This window comes from Manihot esculenta, chromosome 14, assembly GCF_001659605.2.
Source record: "Manihot esculenta cultivar AM560-2 chromosome 14, M.esculenta_v8, whole genome shotgun sequence".
NCBI classification, from domain to species: Eukaryota; Viridiplantae; Streptophyta; class Magnoliopsida; order Malpighiales; family Euphorbiaceae; genus Manihot; species Manihot esculenta.
This window is the reverse complement of record NC_035174.2, coordinates 13,093,553-13,113,936: the sequence shown is the minus strand read 5'-3', so window position 1 is coordinate 13,113,936 and position 20,384 is coordinate 13,093,553. Positions and strand designations below refer to the sequence as shown.

General features: G+C 33.3%; 1 protein-coding gene across 1 annotated transcript; it reads left to right on the top strand.

Moving 5' to 3' along the window:
- Positions 1–1,752: 1,752 nt before the first annotated feature.
- Positions 1,753–19,094, top strand: LOC110607377 (omega-6 fatty acid desaturase, chloroplastic). Its single transcript, XM_021746475.2, has 10 exons — positions 1,753–2,107; positions 2,210–2,264; positions 14,711–14,949; positions 16,081–16,224; positions 16,341–16,492; positions 16,898–17,020; positions 17,184–17,361; positions 17,953–18,071; positions 18,531–18,645; positions 18,739–19,094. The coding sequence occupies exons 1-10, from the start codon at positions 2,069–2,071 to the stop codon at positions 18,898–18,900; spliced, it is 1,326 nt and encodes a 441-aa protein (XP_021602167.1). The 5' UTR covers positions 1,753–2,068; the 3' UTR covers positions 18,901–19,094.
- Positions 19,095–20,384: the final 1,290 nt, after the last annotated feature.

Sequence of the window (20,384 nt, the reverse complement as noted above, 5' to 3'; positions counted from 1 at the left end):
TTTTTAATTCAAATTAATTTCAAAATTTATTTATTTTAAATTTTAAAAAATATTAATGAATATTTTAAAAAAATTTAAGATGAATTGAATTTTTATTGAATATAAATCTCAAATATATCATGAATGACTCAACTTATTTCCTCTTCTAATAAGTTTAATGCTAAAAATAAAAACTAAGCAATTTTATTTAAATGAGCATATTTACTAGCAGTTTACAAACTTATTAAATAAATAAGCTCTAAAATCTTAAAATCAAATATTTTTAAAATTAAATTTTGCCCATTTATTAAATGAAACACAAAATTATGTTAAAAATTGACTCATTTATAAATAAGTCACGAATTCTTATAAGTCGATCTTAAATAAATTTATAATAATTTAATTTATTTACTGCCTAAAAATTAAATTCAGTAGGGTCACTAAAAAAGGAATTGTATTTATGTACAATTTTATAATCAATACCAATAATATAATAAAATTTAGATTCTTTTTAACATATAATTTCTCCATGCAATTTATATTGCTAGTTGCTGATCTAGTCAATGTTTTTTTTTTTTTTTTAAAGCACCTAGTCAATGTTATAGATAGTTTTTGTTGTCCTAATGCAATCTCAAAATGTTTTCTTAATTCTCATTATATTGATAAAAGTATTTACGATAACGTATAATTGAAGCATGAAAAAAAAATTTCAAAATTTAATAATATATAAAATATAAATTTAATCTATTATAATTGAGTTTAACGTCAATCGTCTATAAATAAATTTTTTTTTGTATATTTTTTAATTTATAAATACACGTACAATAAACTAAAATGATGTGATATACGAATAATTATGATATGAATTAGCTGATATAATTATAAAAGATATTTATATTCTATTCGAATTAAAATAATTAGAAATATGTATATATATATTCTTAGCAAGTCCAAAAGAAAAAATATAGGGTGAGAAAAATCATCATTTTAAATTTTGAGAATAAATCTTAATCTCTTTAAATATAATACTGAACCTAATTATTTTCATTTACTACTAATATTTACTCCTCTTAGTTAATTTCTGTTGATTAATTTTTTCATTAAATTAAATTAAAATAATTTTTTTAAAAAATAAAATCTAATTTTGAATAATATAATTTAATGCTACATGCATGTTTTGTAATGCATTTGATTTTTTATTAATAAAAATAAAATTAATTAATTGGCTATCAAAGATAAAATTTAAGCTCCATGTAGCTATAAAATTAAAATTTTTTATATAAATTTCTCGACTTATTTACTTAAATAAGAAAATGAAGAAACTAAATTTTCACATTTTTAGAAATTTATTGATTTTTTTTCTCTAAAAATCAATAAGCCTATTTTTTCAATTTTCTTGATTTTAAGGTGAATTAAAATTAAATTAAAAATGTTAAACTAATTTAAATAAAATTTAAAAATGTGTTAAACTAAATTTTCCATCAAATTGAACTTTATTTTTTATTTTCTACACTAATTTTATGAAAAATATTTTTTATATTTTCTAAAGTCACTCAAAAAATTAGTTAATAAAAAATATTTTTTAATTAAAAAAATTAAAATATCAATATATAAAATTATTAATATATATTTTTATAAATTAAATTAAAATTTAACAATAAAAATAAATTATTTTATTCTAAAAAATTTTTCATAAAAAATATTTTCACATAATATTAAGTCATTTTCTGCAAATAAATCCAGCTTAAAAAGAAAAATAATGATTATTTTCCTCTTTCTATTTCCTCTCCTGTTTTGGAAGCCTTGCAGACAGAATGTAACAGTACCGGTTCCATGCGGAACAAAGGCGGCTAAGCCTCCGCATTTGCTATTCACGACTCCCACTCTTCGTTTCTCTCTTTGGCATTTCATCAAACATTTTTAAGGCTATCTCCATTCCAGCCCGCTCTTGAGCTCCTCTTTTGTTTTTCTCCCAGCAGAGAGGAAAAGAGGAAAGAAATCTGATACCCCTTTATCTCTCTCTCTTTCAAAAACTCATTGAAGTCCTTTTTGTTAAAGTGGGAGTTCTCTACACCTGCATTTCTGCTCAATGGGTTGCAGACTTGCAGATTCTGTTTCCCTCTTCATGGTATATCTCTTACCTTTCTCTATGTGTGAAAAAGATCAGTTCTCCTTGTCCCTTTTTTTTTGTGTGAGTTTTGTTAGTGTTTTTTTTTTGTTTGGTTTTCAGAACCCCCAACCAAGGCCAATCCGGAGTCAGAGGATTACGACTCATTTCTCTCCAGGTGCGTTTGTTTCTCAGTCTCTGCAACTTGGTTGGAACTTCAATGTTTTTCTCTAGTTGAGGTTCTCTGTTGTGTTAGTTCATGGATAAACTTAGATGCAGTAATTTGCATATCCATACTACTTTAAGTACTGTATTTTGGGTGAAGAAGAAATTCAAGGTTTGTGCAAGAATAGTTTAGAATATAGGAAGAATGTATTCTCTCAAACAATTAGCTGTATGCTTTGTAAATCAACAGCTAGTTCCTTTAAAATTAAAACAACTGGTAGTACGTTGTAGTATGAATCAACAGGTAGATTGGTACCAAGTTTTTGCTTCCTAATACCCTCTAAGTACTAATTTTCATATGAGAAAATTTTCAAGTATTCAGTTCTCAGATTTCCATGCTAGTACTACTGTACCAGTCAAAATGTTATGAGAGTTCTGCAACTGGTGAAACGCAGAGTACCACACAGGCCTCTCATTTGGGTGACGTGTGACCTTTTTGCAAGGGATGGAAATTTAGGAGGACTTGGAGGAAGTGGATACAATTTTAGTTCTGAATGATGCATATTACTTTTTGTTTTGAATGGGGCTGTATAATCACCTGGTTTGCCTTGCTGGTGCCTGCATGCTTAGAGATTTTTTTTCTATTTATGCAAATTTAAAAAAGAATTTATCAATTCATGCAGAATTCAAAAAAGAATTTATCAATTAATGCAGAATCCAATTTTCGGATTAATTATGTAAAACGACTATGTTCGGCAGTTGCTGATTCGACGTCAATGATGTCGAATAATGGAGTGTTCGAAACCATTGATGTCGAAGCTACGGAGTATTTTAAAATACTCCCGTAGCATTAGAGGTGGCATATTTGGCACCATATCGAGCACTTAAAGTGCTCGACAGACCACCTCTTTGTTAGAGGTGCGGAGAATCTCTGCACCCCTAACGAAGAGGGGAGGTGATTCACTGAGCCCACTCCTTACTACGCCGCGCACAGAAAGGATGGAGACTTTGGCTTTAAAGCCAAAGTCTCCTTTCTTTATTCCCATTTGTTTCACTCCCCTTTCTCTCCCAATTTTTATTTTTTGCTCTCCCCATTTCCTCACTGCTCCCGCTGCAGTTTATTTTCCTCTCCATCATCTCCATCGTCTCCTTCTCCACCATTTGCCAACATCTCCTTTAATCTCCGTCAGCAACTCCTTCTCTATTTAACAGATTTGTCAATAACCTAATTTTTTTTAAATGGTATATATTTTTTTTTCTTCATAAATAAAAATAAAATTATAAGTTATAATTTTATATAACAATTTAGTTGAAAAAATTAGTTTAGTAATAATTATGATAATTTTATAATAGAATGAATTAATAATATTTAGTAAGTCATATTATTATTGTAGCAAATTTTAAAATATAAATATGTAGATTTTATTTTTTTATGAGAGATTCACCTATATATATTATAATGAACTTAATTTATAATGGGACAAATATTTTTCTGTATAGATATAATCCATAAATCAGTGCTAATTATTAAAACTAATCATTAAAGATGTGTTTGGTATAAGGTTAAAAAAATATTGATTAAATGTTACTTCTGTAAATTTTTTAAAAAATAATTATTAATGATGTAATATATAAGTATTGGTATAATTGTTAATAGAGATGAATCTGATTTTCCTCTTACTCCATGATAGATCTGGTTTTCTTCTAGGTTCATCATATGAGTCTCTCAATGTTCGATTTGATGAAAGGACCTGCAAAATAAGGAAAGATGGTCAGGGGTCTACCGGGGATGCTCCCGGTGGAGACCCTCCGACGTTCAAGTCAGGTTCATGAACTAGTGTAATATGGATAGGTCAGAGCTGCAAATAAAAATAAAGTAAAAGAATATGGAGTCGAGGAAAAAGCAGGAAGAAGAAGGAAGACCCCCTCCTTTTTACCTGCCCCTCCTGTTTTTTTCCTCCCTGCTATTGTGCTATCTGTCTATGTCACTCAGACCCGTACGTACGGATGTGTCAGACCCCCTCTTCACACTAGGCAGCCATTTAATTCCCCCGGCGAGCGTGCGGGCGGGGCTGCGAAGTGACTGGACTGGCTCCTCTCCCTCACATCACATCACCGGACTGGGCTTCTTCCTGTTGGGTCTGGGCTCGCGGGTAACCCATCCGGCCCGGCGTGTCTAGGTCGAGGCCTGAGATGCTGAGTTGGTCAGTCTAAGGAGGGCTCGATGGGCTTTAGGCCATTGCTCTCCTCTTGGGCCCAGCCTCGCCCAGGGTAGAGGAAGCACGGCGGTCATTAATTTACCCCTTTACCTCCTCTGCAGTTATTACATGAGTGGCGAGGGGGTAAATCCTTAAACTCTATTTATGACCGCGTGGCCCGAGAACTGCTCCTGTCAAAAGTGTCATTTCCTTGCCTTTTTATTTCTTTATCTCTTTACTTTGATGTTTGAATGTATGGCGATCTTGAGATGTGTATTTGATGATGCATGATATTTCACCTCGGCCTGTACCTCATTATTATTTTTTACTTAGATTGTCTTCTGGCTTTGTCAATTTTACTTAATTGATGAACTAGACTACCTCTACTGGGACTTTGCTAGTCGAACTAACCCGGGCTAAGAGGTCGACATCTGGCTAAGCTTCTGACTTGCGAGTTTTTCTTATTCTCATGAGGGCATTTCTGTTTTTGGCTCATGACCTCGTCAGTGCTACGAGCTTGGATATATAATACCTAGAGGAATGTCTTATTTGCATGAGTGCCCCGCATTAGACGATTTTAAATCTTGTTCTTATTATGAGCTCGGACATCTTGTCCCTCTGGATATAACCTTCTGGCGGTCAGTGTGGTCTGAGCTGTGTGCTCCGCTGGGATAGGGAGCTTGGCCTTTTGTCGTCTTCCTCTTCCTGGGTCATCTTTGCTAGGTGTTTGTTTACTGTGGGTTAATCCAAGCTGTGAGACGACCATTCGCTTTCGTTTATCCTTTTGTGCGTTTCGTATTAGCGGGCCTTTTCATATAGGGAGCTCGGCTCTCTATTGTTTCTTCTACACTTAGTTTTATTCAGCTTGATTGTTTACTTGTTGTAAGTCCGTCCGTACTGCGAGTTCGGGAGCTCGGATTTTTGTTCTTTGCTTAGGTTTTTATGCCTATAGCCCGTGATGTTGCTTGTACTATGAGCTCGAGAGTTCGGAATTTCGTTTTCTTTACTTTGGTGCCCCGAGCTCTTTTGTGAAGTCGGACTTAATTTCTTACTTTCTTGTCTAGCCTTACATAGGCTATGTTTCGGCCTGACTGCTTGTTTGTTCAGCTTTTAACCTTTCTTTTATAGGTTTATAGCCTCGCCAGTACAGACATAAGGCTCAGGCCCCTCTAGGCTTTTGGGAAGATCGACCCCGGGTCGAAGAGGTTGGACTATCTGCTTTGGGTTTGACCATACTAGGGTTCGATTTTTTTTTTGTATCCAATGAGTCAAGACTTTCCACTGCCCTGTCCAATCATTCAGAATGGTTCATTTGGCCTTTTACATTGCTCCTGTCCCTTTGATTCTTTATCTGAGCATTTGGTCCTTGAGTATGTGTCGGTTGTTTGGGTTTTTTGCCTCCGAGTGCTTTCCGAGCTGTCTTCCCTCAAGCGTTTTGCAAGCTCTTTGCTGCTTAGACCTTTCTCTAGGCTAGCCGAGCTGGTTTAGTGCTAGCGGTCAATTCTCAAGGTCAGTGCCTCCTATGATTGCCCCTGATCCTTTGTTTGGTTCTCTATCTTGGTATGCATTTTGCTTAGGATTCGCCCCGCCTTAATTTGGTCTGCCTATTGGATTTACCAGTACCGAGCTCATTTTCTTGAGATCGGCATGGTGCTTTGGCGCTTTGGCACCGTGAGCCTTGCATTGGCCTTTAGTAGGTCGCATTGTTAGATGATACAGGCGTTGGGGCGCCTTAGTTTAATTTCATTATATGCTGGCTATTTTGCGAGATCGAGGTCTTATTAGCCTGTAATCCGAGCTCTTTCGAGAGGTCGGATTCAGATTTTTTTATTTTTGTTCCAACACCCTCTTGAGGTCAGCATGGCGCTTTGGCGCTTTTGGCTATTGTGTGAGATCAAAGTCTCTTTACCTTATGACCCGAGCTCCTTTGGGAGGTCGGAGTTTAACTTTTCATTTATTATCCAGTGACCCAATCTTTTATGTGAGGTCGGAGCTGTGTTCTTATGAGTTATTTTTGCGTGTTGTCATCGTATGCCGCTGTTTGCTGTGAGCATACAGTATTTTTTAATAAAAGGCGAAATAATAGTTCCCTTCGTCATCTCAGCCGGTTTTGTAGTGCTGACGGTCATTTTTCGAGACCAGTCACCTACCTCACTAAGGGCTTGCTCAAGATTCAGACTCTTAGGCCTTACTGTCGCTTCCAGGCTCTTTAGCCTTGCATGAGATTCAGGCTTATTGGCCTTACTGTCACTTCGTCATCTTAGCCGATTTTGTGGTGCCGGAGGTCATTTTTCGAGGCCGGTCACCTACCTCACTGAGGTCTTGCGCAGGATTCAGGCTCTTTGGCCTTACTGTCGCTTTATCATCTCAGTCGGTTTTGTGGTGCCGGGGTCATTTTCTGAGCCCGGTCACCTACCTCATTGAGGTATTGCGCAGGATTCAGGCTCTTTGGCCTTACTATCGCTTCATCATCTCAGCCGGTTTTGTGGTGCCGGAATCATTTTCTGAGCCCAGTCACCTACCTCACTGAGGTCTTGCGCAAGATTCAGGCTCTTTGGCCTTACTGTCGCTTCATCATCTCAGCCGGTTTTGCGGTGCCGGAGTCATTTTCTAAGCCCGGTCACCTACCTTATTGAGGTATTGTTCAAGATTCAGGCTCTTAGGCTCATCTCAGCCGGTTTTGTGGTGTCGGGGTCATTTTCTGAGGCTGGCCACCTACCTCACTGAGGTCTTGCGTAGGATTCAGGCTCTTTGGCCTTACTGTCGCTTCATCATCTCAGCCGGTTTTGTGGTGCCGGGGTCATTTTCTGAGCCCGGTCACCTACCTCACTGAGGTCTTGTGCAGGATTCAGGCTCTTTGGCCTTACTGTCGCTTCATCATCTTAGTCGGTTTTGTGGTGCCGGGGTCATTTTCTGAGCCTGGTCACTTACCTCACTGAGGTCTTGCGCAAGATTCAGACTCTTTGGTCTTACTGTCGCTTCATCATCTTAGCCGGTTTTGTAGTGTCGGGGTCATTTTCTAAGCTCGGTCACCTATCTTACTGAGGTCTTGCGCAAGATTCAGACTCTTAGGCCTTACTATTGCTTCCAGGCTCTCTAGCCTTGCATGGGATTCAGGCTCATTGGCCTTACTGTCACTTCGTTGTCTCATCCAGTTTTGTGGTGCCGGGGGTCATTTTCTGAGGCCGGTCACCTACCTCACTGAGATCTTGCGCAAGATTCAGAATTTTTTCTGCAAAATAAGAGCTTGCACAGAGCGTATATAACGAGGATGCTCGTTGTTAATTCAATAATATTCATCAATAAATAATATGTCGCACATGTCACTTAGTTTCATATTTCAGATGAATGTAAATATTAGCTCTAACTAACAATATTAACTCATGCAATTTAGAGATTCAATAAATAATATTTTGCATGTGTAAATTTTTCTAAGATTTTTCAATCTATAAAATACATGATCTTTTTTTTAGAAATGTTTGTACTAACATTAATAATAAAATTGTCATGACAATACTTGAATTTTAATGTTATGTAAGCAATTATCAAGATATTTAAACTCAGAGAAGTATACTTTAATTAAATTTAGCATTATTATTTATATGCAAAACATATCTTTTAATAATCTATGAAATCCTTTGTATTCAATAATAATTAATAAAAAACAATTGCCAGTAACTAAAGGCAGTCTTGAAATTCTAAAGCAAAATAATAAGCATACACAGCAAGAGGCAATTTTGATCTTCCGCTGATCTATTTTTCATCATTTGTTGTGCAGTCCGACCTCGCCTATTTGTTGTTGTCCAGTCAGAAAGCTGTCCAATCTACTCAACCTGCTTCATTTTTTCTCGCAGATCCTTCTTTTTTATTTTATTTTATTTTTATTTATTAATTTTCTCTCTAATTTACTAATTTGGGACTCTATAGTCGATCTGTCCATCTAACCTTTACAACATATATACGGTCGACCTCACAATTTCAACAAATATATACATCACTTATTTTATTTATTTATTTATTATTTTTTATAAAAAATATTAAAATTTTATATTCATAGATAAATATTTCGATCTGAAATTTCACTTCACCAGATTTTAAAGAAAAAGTTAGTAGTAATAAAATTCAATAAATATTAAAATAAACTATCTGAAAGACTATCAAAATATTCCTGAACATAATGAATCTTTATTTTCAGCTGGATTATTGTAAACCTCCCATTTCCTTTTTGTTTAAACTTTCATACTTTCATGTGGATCTCAATGGGTGAATTTAGGAACTTTAAAGATAGTAAAAATCTCTTTCGTCCCCATAGACGGCGCCAATTGATGAGTCTAATTTTCCTCTTACTCCATGATAGATCTGATTTTTTTTCTAGATCCATCATATGGGTTTCTCAATGTTCGATTTGATGAAAGAACCTGCAAAATAAGGAAAGATGGTCAGGGATTTACCGGGGATGCTCCCGCCGACGTTCAAGTCAGGTTCATGAACTAGTGTAATATGGATAGGCCAGAGTTGCAGATAAAAATAAAGTAAAAGAATATGGAGCTGAGGAAGAAGCAGGAAGAAGAAGGAAGACCCCCTCCTTTTTACCTACCCCTCCTGTTTTTTTCCACCCTGCTATTGTGCTATTGTGCTACCTGTCTATGTTACTCAGGCCCATACGTACGGACGTGTCAGACCCCCTCTCCACGCCAGACGACCATTTAATTCTCCCGGCGCGCGTGCAGACAGAGCTGCGAAGTGACTGGATCGGCTCCTCTCTTTCACATAAAAATCACCGGACTAGGCTTCTTCCTGCTGGGTCTGGGCTCGCGGGTAATCCATCCGGCTCGGCGTGTCTGGGTCGAGGCCTGAGATGCTGAGTTAGTCAGCCTAAAGAGGGCTCGATGGGTTTTGGGCCATTGCTCTCTTCTTGGACCCGGCCTCGCCTAGGATAGAGAAAGTCCGGCAGTCATCAAATAGTGTTTAGTATAAGGCTAACAATAAAATTGAAATAAAAGTACATAATTTATTATTATTTTATAATAATGAATATTAATTATTTTTTATTAAATTCATTTTCATTATGATATATTTTTACATTTTATATCCATAAAAAATTATTTTTTACACCTTATAATTTTTATTAAAATTTTTATATATAAATTAATTAATAAATTTTATTTTTTAAATTAAAAAATTTTATTTTCTATCAGCAACTCCTCTATTTAACAGGTTTGTCTATAACTTAATTTTTTTTAGATATGTATATTTTTTTCCTCATAAATAAAAATAAAATTATAAGTTGTAATTTTATTTTATAATTTAGCTGGAAAAATTAGTTTAGTAATAAGTATGGTAATTTTAGAATGGAATAAATTAATAATATTTAGTAAATTATATTATTATTGTAGTGTTGAATTTTTTATTGTTATTTAGTGATATATTTAATATTGATAATTAATTTAGGTTTAAAATATATAATATGATTTAATTATAATGAATTAATAATTTGTTGTGATTTTTGGATAGAATAATTTTAGTAAATGTATATTATTGTAGTGTTAAATATGTTATTGTTATTTAGTGATATATTTAATAATGATAATTAATTTAGGTTTAAAATATATAATATGATTTAGTTCTGTGATAATTATTTTATTGTGATTTAGTGAGGTAAATTAATTGGGATTAAATTTCATAAAAATTTATAAATGATAATTTAAATTGATGTTTGAATATTGTTGGTAAATTTGAATATAATAAAATTAGTAAATGTGTATTAGTATAACATTTCATTGTGCTGTGATATTGTATATTATCTTATATAATTAGTTATGGAGGAACGACGCAACCGCCGTGATTATATTTTACCGGGTATCCATACACAAGCAGAGTATCAGTCTGAGACTATATGGCAACAGACTATAGAAAGTGGAGCGATAGGTTGCAAAAGAACGGGTACAATTTTGCATTTGGACGATATTCCAGAGTAAATAATACCTCACCTACGGCGTATAGGTTTTTATGGCGTGATACGGCTAGATTTTTTTGCTTTGAATTAGCACTTAATTACTGCCCTCGTTGAGCGGTGGCGACCAGAGACCCATACATTTATGTTTCCGGAACGAGGAATGATCATTACCCTTCACGATGTGTGGCTAATTATCGGGTTGCCGGTCAATGGTGCTGCTGTTACAGGTCGATCACGTCACCATTTGCCATAAGTATGTGAGACATTATTAGTTGTCGTTCCACCTAATAATACCATAAGAGGGTGCTATTTGAAAATGATCTGGCTAGTTGAGGAGTTCAGTCAACTTCCAGATGATGCTGATGAGAAAGTTGTACAGAGGTTCGCACGAGCATATATTATGAGGTCATTTGATCTATTTTCAGTGATACATCTGCTTCGCGTGTGAATCTAATGTTTTTACCGTTGCTAGTCGATCTGAAAGAAGCTGGAAATTATAGCTGGGGTGGGGCATGTACGACATGGTTGTACAGACAATTGTGTAAGGCGACAAACCCTGATATTATGCAGATGACTGGTCCATTGTTCATACTTATGGAACCGTATCACAGCAGTATCGCCGACACTGTCTTACCGAATACCACATCATAATGCTCCACTAGGCAGCAGGTATGTGATATTATAAAATTGTTAATTTTTTTTAAAAATTTAATATTTAAAAAAATATTTGATAATAAGTTATTTGTCTGGTATTACTCCACCCGCAGAATACATTATATTATCAAATATTTCTTTAAATTTTAAATTTCTAAAAAAATTAACAATTTTATAATATCACATTCCTGCTGCCTAGTGAGCATCATGATGTGGTACTCGGTTGGACAGTGTCGACGATACTACTGTGATGCGGTCATTAATGGATCTGCCATCTGCATAATATCAGGGTTTGTCGCTTTACACAATTGTCTGTACAACCATGCCAGACATGTCCCACCCCAGTTATAATTTTCGGCTTCTTCCAGATCGGCTAGCAACGGTAAAAACATTAAGTTCACACGTGAAGCAGATGTATCACTGAAAATAAATCAAATGACCCTCATAATATATACTCGTGTAAACCTCTGTACAACTTACTTATCAGCATCATCTGGAAGTTGACTGAACTCCTCAGCTAGCTAGATCATTTTTAAATAGCAACCTCTTATGGCATTATTAGGTAGAACGACAACTAATCATGCCTCACATACTTATGGCCAATGGTGACGTAATCGACCTGTAACAGCAGCACCATTGACCGGCAACCCGATAATTAGCCCACATCGTGAAGGGTAATGATCATTCCTCCTTCCGGAAACATAAATGTATGGGTCTCTGGTCGCCACCGCTCAATAAGGGCAGTAATTAAGTGCCAATCCAAAGCAAAAAAAACCTAGCCGTATCACGCCATAAAAACCCATACGCCATAGGTGAGGTATTATTTGCTCTGGAATATCGTCCAAATACAAAATTGTACCCGTTCTTTTGCAATCTATCGCTCCACTTTCTATAGTCTGTTGCCATGTAACTTCAGACCGATACTTTGTTTGTGCATATAACAACGATGGATTGTTGGAATCCAATAAAATATAATCACAACGGCTGCGTTGTTCCTCCATGACTAATTATATAAAATAATATACAATATCACAGAACGATAAAATGCTATACTAATACAAATTTCCTAACTTTATTATATTCAAATTCACCAACGATATTCAAACCCCAATTTAAATTATTTATACATTTTTATGAAATTTAATCCCAATTAATTTATCTCACTAAATCACAATAAAATAATTATCACGAAACTAAATCATATTATATATTTTAAACATAAATTAATTAATTATTATTAAATATATTACTAAATAAGAATAACATATTTAACACTATAATAATATACATTTACTAAAATTATCCTATCAAAAAATCACAACAAATTATTGATTCATTACAACTAAATCATATTATATATTTTAAACTTAAATTAATTATCAATATTAAATATAAAAAATTTAACACTACAATAATAATATAATTTATTAAATATTATTAATTCATTCTATTCTAAAATTACTATACTTATTATTAAACTAATTTTTTCAGCTAAATTACAAAAAAAAAATTACAAATTATAATTTTATTTTTATTTATGAAGAAAAAATACACACATCTAAAAAAAATTAGGTTATAGACAAACCTATTAAATAGAGAAGGAGTTGCTGATAGAAAATAAAATTTTAATTTAAAAAATAAAATTTATTAATTAATTTATATATAAAAATTTTAATAAAAATTATAAGGTGCGAAAAATAATTTTTTATGGACATGTAGAAATTTATCATGGTAGATAATTTATCAGTACAGGATATAAAATGTAAAAATATATCATAATAAAAATGAATTTATTATTCATTATTACAAAATAATAATAAATTATGTACTTTTATTTCAATTTTATTGTTAGCCTTATACCAAACACAATTAACAATTATACCAATAAGACTTATATATTACATTATTAATAATTATTTAATAAAAAAATTTACAGAAGTAACGTTTAATCAATATTTTTTTTAACCTTATACCAAATACATCTTTAATGATTAGTTTTAATAATTAGCACTAATTTATGAATTATATCTATACAGAAAAATATTTATCCCATCATAAATTAAGTTCATTATAATATATACATAAGTGAGTCTCTCATAAAAAAAATAAAAAAAATAAAATCTACAGATTTATATTTTAAAATCTGCTACAATAACAATATGATTTACTAAATATTATTAATTCATTCTATCTTAAAATTATCATAATTATTATTAAACTAATTTTTTTAACTAAATTATTATACAAAATTACAACTTATAATTTTATTTTTATTTATAAAAAAATATATATACACATTAAAAAAATATTAGGTTATAGTAAACGTGTTAAACAGAGGAGGAGTTGCTGATGGAGATTAAAGCAGATGTTGTCAAATGGTGGAGAAGGAGATGATGGAGAGGAAAATAAACTGCAGCGGGAGCGGTGGGGAAATGGGGAGAGCAAAAAATAAAAATTGGGAGAGAAATGGGGAGTGAAAGAAATGGGAATAAAGAAAGGAGACTTTGGCTTTAAAGCCAAAGTCTCCACCCTTACTGTGCGTGGCGCAGTAAGGGGTGGGCGTGGTACCTGAGGGGTGAACGTGGCACATGGGCATGCAGGTGCCACGTGGGCGTGGCACCTGCATGCATGAAAAGTGGGGAATTCGAAAATAGATTTTGGGTCATATGAATTGAAAAAAATTTCTCATGCTTAGGTAGTATGGATTCGGGTTTAGCTGTATTGCTGAGTCTTGGGTTTAGTACAGGTTAACACTACACCAAAATCACATATTTGATCTCCAATTATTATTTAACATATGGCTTTTGTTCTGGATTCTTGTTCTATCTGTCTCTCTTTCCCACCTGTCCCCACCATGTTTCTATGTTCCTTCTTTGAAGAAAATTAACATCATGGCGTTGAAATACTTGAAATTTGTATGCTCTGCATATACTCATAATTTTCAAATTCTAGATGACTAAAATCATGTTACTCCACAATCTACTTCCATTTGTTTAATTTCAATTCAAATGAAAGATATCTAGTGAAATGTTTAGGGAACATGGTGTAAACCTTAGAGTTATTTATTTAACATCATTCATTTCATACACATCATGATATGTCTGCTTTTAAACAACCTTTGATAATAACTCCAAAATTTTAATTGGAAATATCAGCTTTGCACGCAGCCAAGGTGCTTATCCTTTACTTGATTTCCTCAGATTGCCTTCTATGACTTGGATAATCCTCTGAGTTTTTCGGTAACCTCAAATTATCAAAGACAATGTTTTCCTTCAAAGCTATTGAGCTTGGCAAAGAACTAGTCAGTTTAACAACTTCTCTATCTAGTCCAACAAAAAAAAAAATGTTAAAAAAAGAAAAAAAAATCCCATTTCCATTATTGCTGCAGCTTTATTGGGAGAATCAAAGTTGAATTGTTCTTGGTTATAATGAAACTTCAGTAAAGTATACTAACTTGGCTCCTTCGGTTCGTCATCGATTTTCTTGCCATTTATCACTTAGGCTTCTATATCAAATTCTAAGTAGTGTCTTGCTTATAGTCTGAGTTCATCATTGAAATTGTGCAAGCTTTTATATCCTTGTGTTCATCCACTTCTTGAATTGTTTCTCTTATATGTTATTGATACATAATGCTTGTTTTTTGGTGGACAGTCATTCATCACTTGACATGGGACAGGCTTCTTTGGAAAGGAGAGAAACAGAAACATGATTTGTTCCTCTTGAGAAGGGCCAAATCTTTACAAGCAGTGGCCACATCAGTTGTACCAGCATCAGCAGACGGTGCTCAGTATAGAAAACAGCTAGCAGAAAGTTGTGGGTTCAGGCAAATTGGAGAACCCCTTCCTAGAAATGTTACATTAAAGGAAATCATTGATACTCTGCCGAGAAAGGTAAATCTTCAAGGAGCTTAATCATGCTTTTGACTAATTTATTTTCTCTGCCCTGAACGTGGTCCATTGTTTTTGGAATTTTTCTCTTCTAGGGGAGCCAACGCACTTTTTTTATTATCATTATTCTGTGCACTATTTTAGTTTACTCTGGTATGTTTTCCACCAAGTATACACCCAGGAAAATATTAAATGCATAATAGGTGGTCCCAGAAATTGGGTTCACAAAATGTTGTGTACCCTTGGATAAGTGGAATCTATTGATCCATGTGTACATGAAAATTGTGCACCCATTTCATGTGCTACGAATGTAATGATTTTATGTAAAATATTTTGTGCTGGGATAGAAGGGAATATCATTGTTGTTCTGTTGGGTAATGATGCTTCACACTTCGATGTCAATTTCTCAATACTCAATCAGGGTACTTGATGGGAGTGATCTAGATATTGTCTTGCTCACTATCATTAGAATCTTACAATTCTTAACTCAATTCCCTATCCTAGAGATTCAAATTTATGGGATGAATCTACCTTGTTAGAATTTTATGACACATACAATTTGATTTTTGCAATTATGATCTTGTCCTTGAATATTATTTGCAAGTTCGAGGTCTAAGAAGATAGTAATGCAGAAACAATGAAGGATTATAAGGCTAATCTAGATTTCCCTTCTCAAATGCTGCTTCATTGGGATTTTGTAAAGATCCGCTTGTATTCTTCTTAACAAAGCTGGGCCCCTGATGATCAGGAACTTTGTCAGAGAATTATAGTTGATTATTGAATACTCGATCACTCAATGGCTTGATATAAAAATTACTGAAATTTTGACAGTGGCGGGGTCTAGGAAAATTTTTTTCCTGGGGTCAACAATAAAAAAAATTCTGTTTTTTTTTTTATATAAATAAAAAGAGGGTTAGTTGACCTTTTATTTACAGAAATGCATTTGTGACTGAAAAAGAGGGTTCGATAATTAAATCTATGAGGGGTCAATTTAGACAAATATATACATACACACATTCGAGTAATTTGTTTTTCTTTTTTTTTTTTTTATAAAAAAGAGAGGGGTCAATTGTTCCTTCCACTTCTATTAATTCTTCCACCAATGCTTATTCTTTTTCAATTTTTGCTTGTTAGGTGTTTGAGATTGATGATATGAAGGCATGGAAGTTAGTTTTAATATCTGCCACTTCATATGCATTAGGGCTCTTTATGATTTCAAAGGCCCCATGGTACCTACTTCCTCTTGCTTGGGCATGGACAGGGACTGCAGTCACAGGGGTTAGTTCTATACACGTAATTTGTTTAGGTTATCTAACTAGTTAATGGGCTTCCTTACGTTTTGAAAGTATCATCAAATATACATCTATTAATATTATCTTTTTCTCTTCATTCAGTTTTTTGTTATAGGCCATGATTGTGCTCACAAATCGTTTTCAAGGAACAAATTATTGGAAGATATTGTGGGAACTCTAGCCTTTCTGCCACTAATATACCCATATGAGCCATGGAGGTTTAAGCATGATAGGCATCATGCAAAGACAAACATGTCTGTAAGATATTCCTTATTAATTTGTTAATTCTGTAGAAATAGTTCCATTTCATGTGTCCCAATCATCAAGTAGTCAGCAACATCCAGGCATATTGGGAAGGAATACTTTATTAGAATGTCAGTATTTCTGAACCTAGAAGAATAAAGAATGATAAATGTTTACATACTGATGCACATAGTCTGTATTTTCATTTTATTTAAAGATAAACAATCCAATATTGAGTATGCAGAGTTACAAGCACAACTGTAGATTTAACATGATATATTTACACATATGTGAGATATCTATAAAAGCAAAACCAATATTTTGTTGCTTGCTTAGTAATCAGTCTAGATGACATCCCTTATCCCTTTGCCTTAGTTTTTGAATTATCAATTTCCACACTCATCTTGTGTTTATAGGTTGGATGAGGATACAGCTTGGCATCCTGTTTGGAAAGAAGAATTCAATTCATCTCCTATGTTGCGCAAAGCTATTATATATGGATATGGTCCATTTCGGCCTTGGATGTCTATAGCTCACTGGTACGCGATCAATAATAGAAGTATATACGTTTAGAATTATAATGTTTCTAACTACTTTTTTCCTTCTCATCAACATTACTTTTTTTGGAAGTAACTTGTGAACTCCATTCATAAATTGCTAGTCAATATACAACTGTCCTAACGTTGATAAGGTTCCTAAAAGGTTGATCTGGCACTTTGACGTAAAAAAGTTTAGACCAAGTGAAGTTAAAAGGGTGAAGATAAGTTTGGCTTGCGTTTTTGCATTTATGGCAATTGGATGGCCATTGATTATCTATAAAACAGGGATCATGGGATGGATCAAGTTCTGGTTAATGCCATGGTTGGGCTATCACTTTTGGGTAATGCTACTTTCTGATCGTTACTAGTGTTATAATTCGGCATTGGACATGTTAGATTATTGTGTCTTTTCAGTGTTTTGTTCAAGTAATTTTTTCTGTTTCATTGTACTTTTGCGGTGATATCATCATGTTATCATGAAGTCATGATTGGAAATATATATAATTCAAATGAATCTTCAATGCATAAGCCTATTAGTTAGGGCTGGATGCAACTTAAAAATTTATATTGCTCATTGGCTCATGAAATACTACTAATGCTTTATTTTGGAGAATGCAATGCACACATTTATTTTTATGACAACTTTGCCCTGCATATAATTGTTGTCTCTGCCGAAAATCATGCCACTGCACTTCTCTTTCCAGATTAAGTTTGTTGTTAATGTTAATTTACTGATCCATTTCGTAGTAATAAATTTGTTACCAAATCGTAAAGCTCTTTGGTTCTGGAATATCTACAGAACATATGTTTTATTATGGGTTCAATGCTTCGACATGCTGATCTCTCCTTTTTCTTGCCCAGAATGACTTAACAACGGAATTGCATTATCTATCCTTGGACCTGATTATCATTATTTTCCTTGAATTTCTTAGATGAGTACATTCACAGTGGTGCATCATACAGCTCCACACATTCCTTTTAAATCATCAGATGAGTGGAATGCAGCTGAAGCCCAGCTTACTGGAACAGTTCACTGTGATTACCCTCGTTGGTAATTAGTCTTTTCTGCTCTGTTCATGTATTCCATTTATTGTCTCTTGATTTTTAATTGGCAATAGGCTTGGGGTGTATTCCACAAAATGATGCTGTTAGACGTAGAAAGTGTATTTAACTTAATTGCTTGCACTTTGGTCAAAGCTCTCTTTTTATTCTTCTTCGTTTTTCCTATCGTAGAATACCTTAAATTTTGGGAAGTCAGATCTTCTGTCGACCATATTTAGTACCAACTAACGAGGTCATTTTTAGTACTTCTCTTCATAAAACACACAAATAAGGGAAGTCAGAGCTTTATCTAATATTAGCATGCTCAAAGTCTTTTTCAAGCCTGGAAGTGTTTCAACCAATGCAGCCAGTCAAGATTTAGAACATCACTTAGTTGCTGGTTTCCATATGGTAAAGTACTTCCTACCTGTAAAAATAAGTGAAAGATTTGTGATTTTCCACTTGGCAGGATTGAGATCCTCTGTCATGATATCAATGTCCACATCCCCCACCATATTTCTGCAAGGATACCAAGCTATAATCTACGGGAAGCTCATAAATCTATCCAAGACAATTGGGGAAAGGTAACATCATTTTGCTTTTGAATGTCTTAATAAGAATGAACTTGATTGATTTGAATGTTACCGTTCAAGTTCTTCCATTTATGCTTTCAACAGTACCTAAATGAGGCTACATGGAATTGGCGTTTAATGAAAACGATAATGACAATGTGCCATGTTTATGACAAGGAAGAAAATTACATTGCTTTTGACAAGCTTGCCCCAGCAGATTCTCAACCAGTTACATTCCTGAAAAGAGTGATGCCTGATTATGCTTGAATTTTTATGCTTCTCTGATTTTTGATTCCTCCTTGTCTTTATCCTTTTCTCCTTGGTTACATTAGGCATGCAATTGCAATTTTATACATGTTCTTTGCTGATATTGAACCATTCTTTTAACATTTCGACCATGGTGGCTGGGAGAAATTGTGGCAAGAAAATGATGAGGAAACAGAGAAACTTTTGTTCTGTGACTCGGGTTACAGAGAATTTCTTTAAATTATTTGGCCTGGGTTAAGAATTGGGCAGGCCTCTAAAGGTTCAATGCAATTGGCTCAAGTTTTAATTGGCTTTTTTTTTAATTTATTATTAACAAACCGAGGAGATTTGAACTTTTGTTTTAAATTGAACTGACTTGATGTAATAGAATAATTGAAAAAAAAAATCAAATTACATCGATTTGGTTCAGTTGTTTAATTTTCAGACCATTGAATGTTTTCATCTCCAGAGAGACTAGTATAAAATTGCTTCTTTCATAAGCACTCTTAGCAATAATGAAAAACAGTTCAAACCTAATTTTGAAGTCCTAAGTGTTAAAAAAAAAAAAATTCTTTCTATTACTGATATTCAAATTTTAAATTCAATTGTGATCAAATGGTTGATTTTTGAAGTTTAATTTTATATATTATTTAATAAAATAAAATATTTTAAAATAGTACAACTTTTATTTGTAAGAATAAATAAGCTTTTTATTTTTTAAAATCAGTGTATAAATAATTAACTATTAATGTTAACAATGAATTATTATTAAAATGGCTAATCTGGCTAATCTAATCGTTATTATAACAGTTAATATGTTGTTTTTTTTTTTTAAATAAATCTATCGATTGTATTAATAAAATTTTATTAAAGAGGGATATCATTCCAAATAGAGATTTTCTAGCCAAAGTATGAGCAGTTAGAGTAGTATTACGACAAATTTATTTAACAGAAATATTAGTTCTAGAGTCTAACAAAAATTTACAATCATTCAAAATCAAACCCTATATAAGATAATTTGGCAAAAATACTCTTGTTTAAATCTCTGCATAAGATAATTTGGTAAAGATACTTATCATTCTTTTTCATCTCTCGAGCATAAATCATTAAAATCTCCCGAATAAAGTCACAGAAGAGAGTTTCTACGAGATAAAACTCGAAAAAAGTTTTAAAATTGACGTCGTCGTTGCGATTCTAGAAATTCATAATAACTTGTAAACCTCCATTGAATATTACCTTTCGAAATAACCGAATCAATAAAATTTAAAGAAAAGTCAATCACAGAAATAGAATCATGACTCTTCCACATTAACGAAAGACGTTCTATCAATTATTGTCTATTAACTGAGAAGCAATCATCAAAATGTAAAAAATTACGAAAAAATTTCATACGAGAACTAAGAGTTTTTATTTCTATCAAAAATAAAATGTCCGACTTGTAACTAAGAATCAAATCCTTCAATGCAATAACTGTCCAATGATTGCCGCCATAAATCTATAAAAGA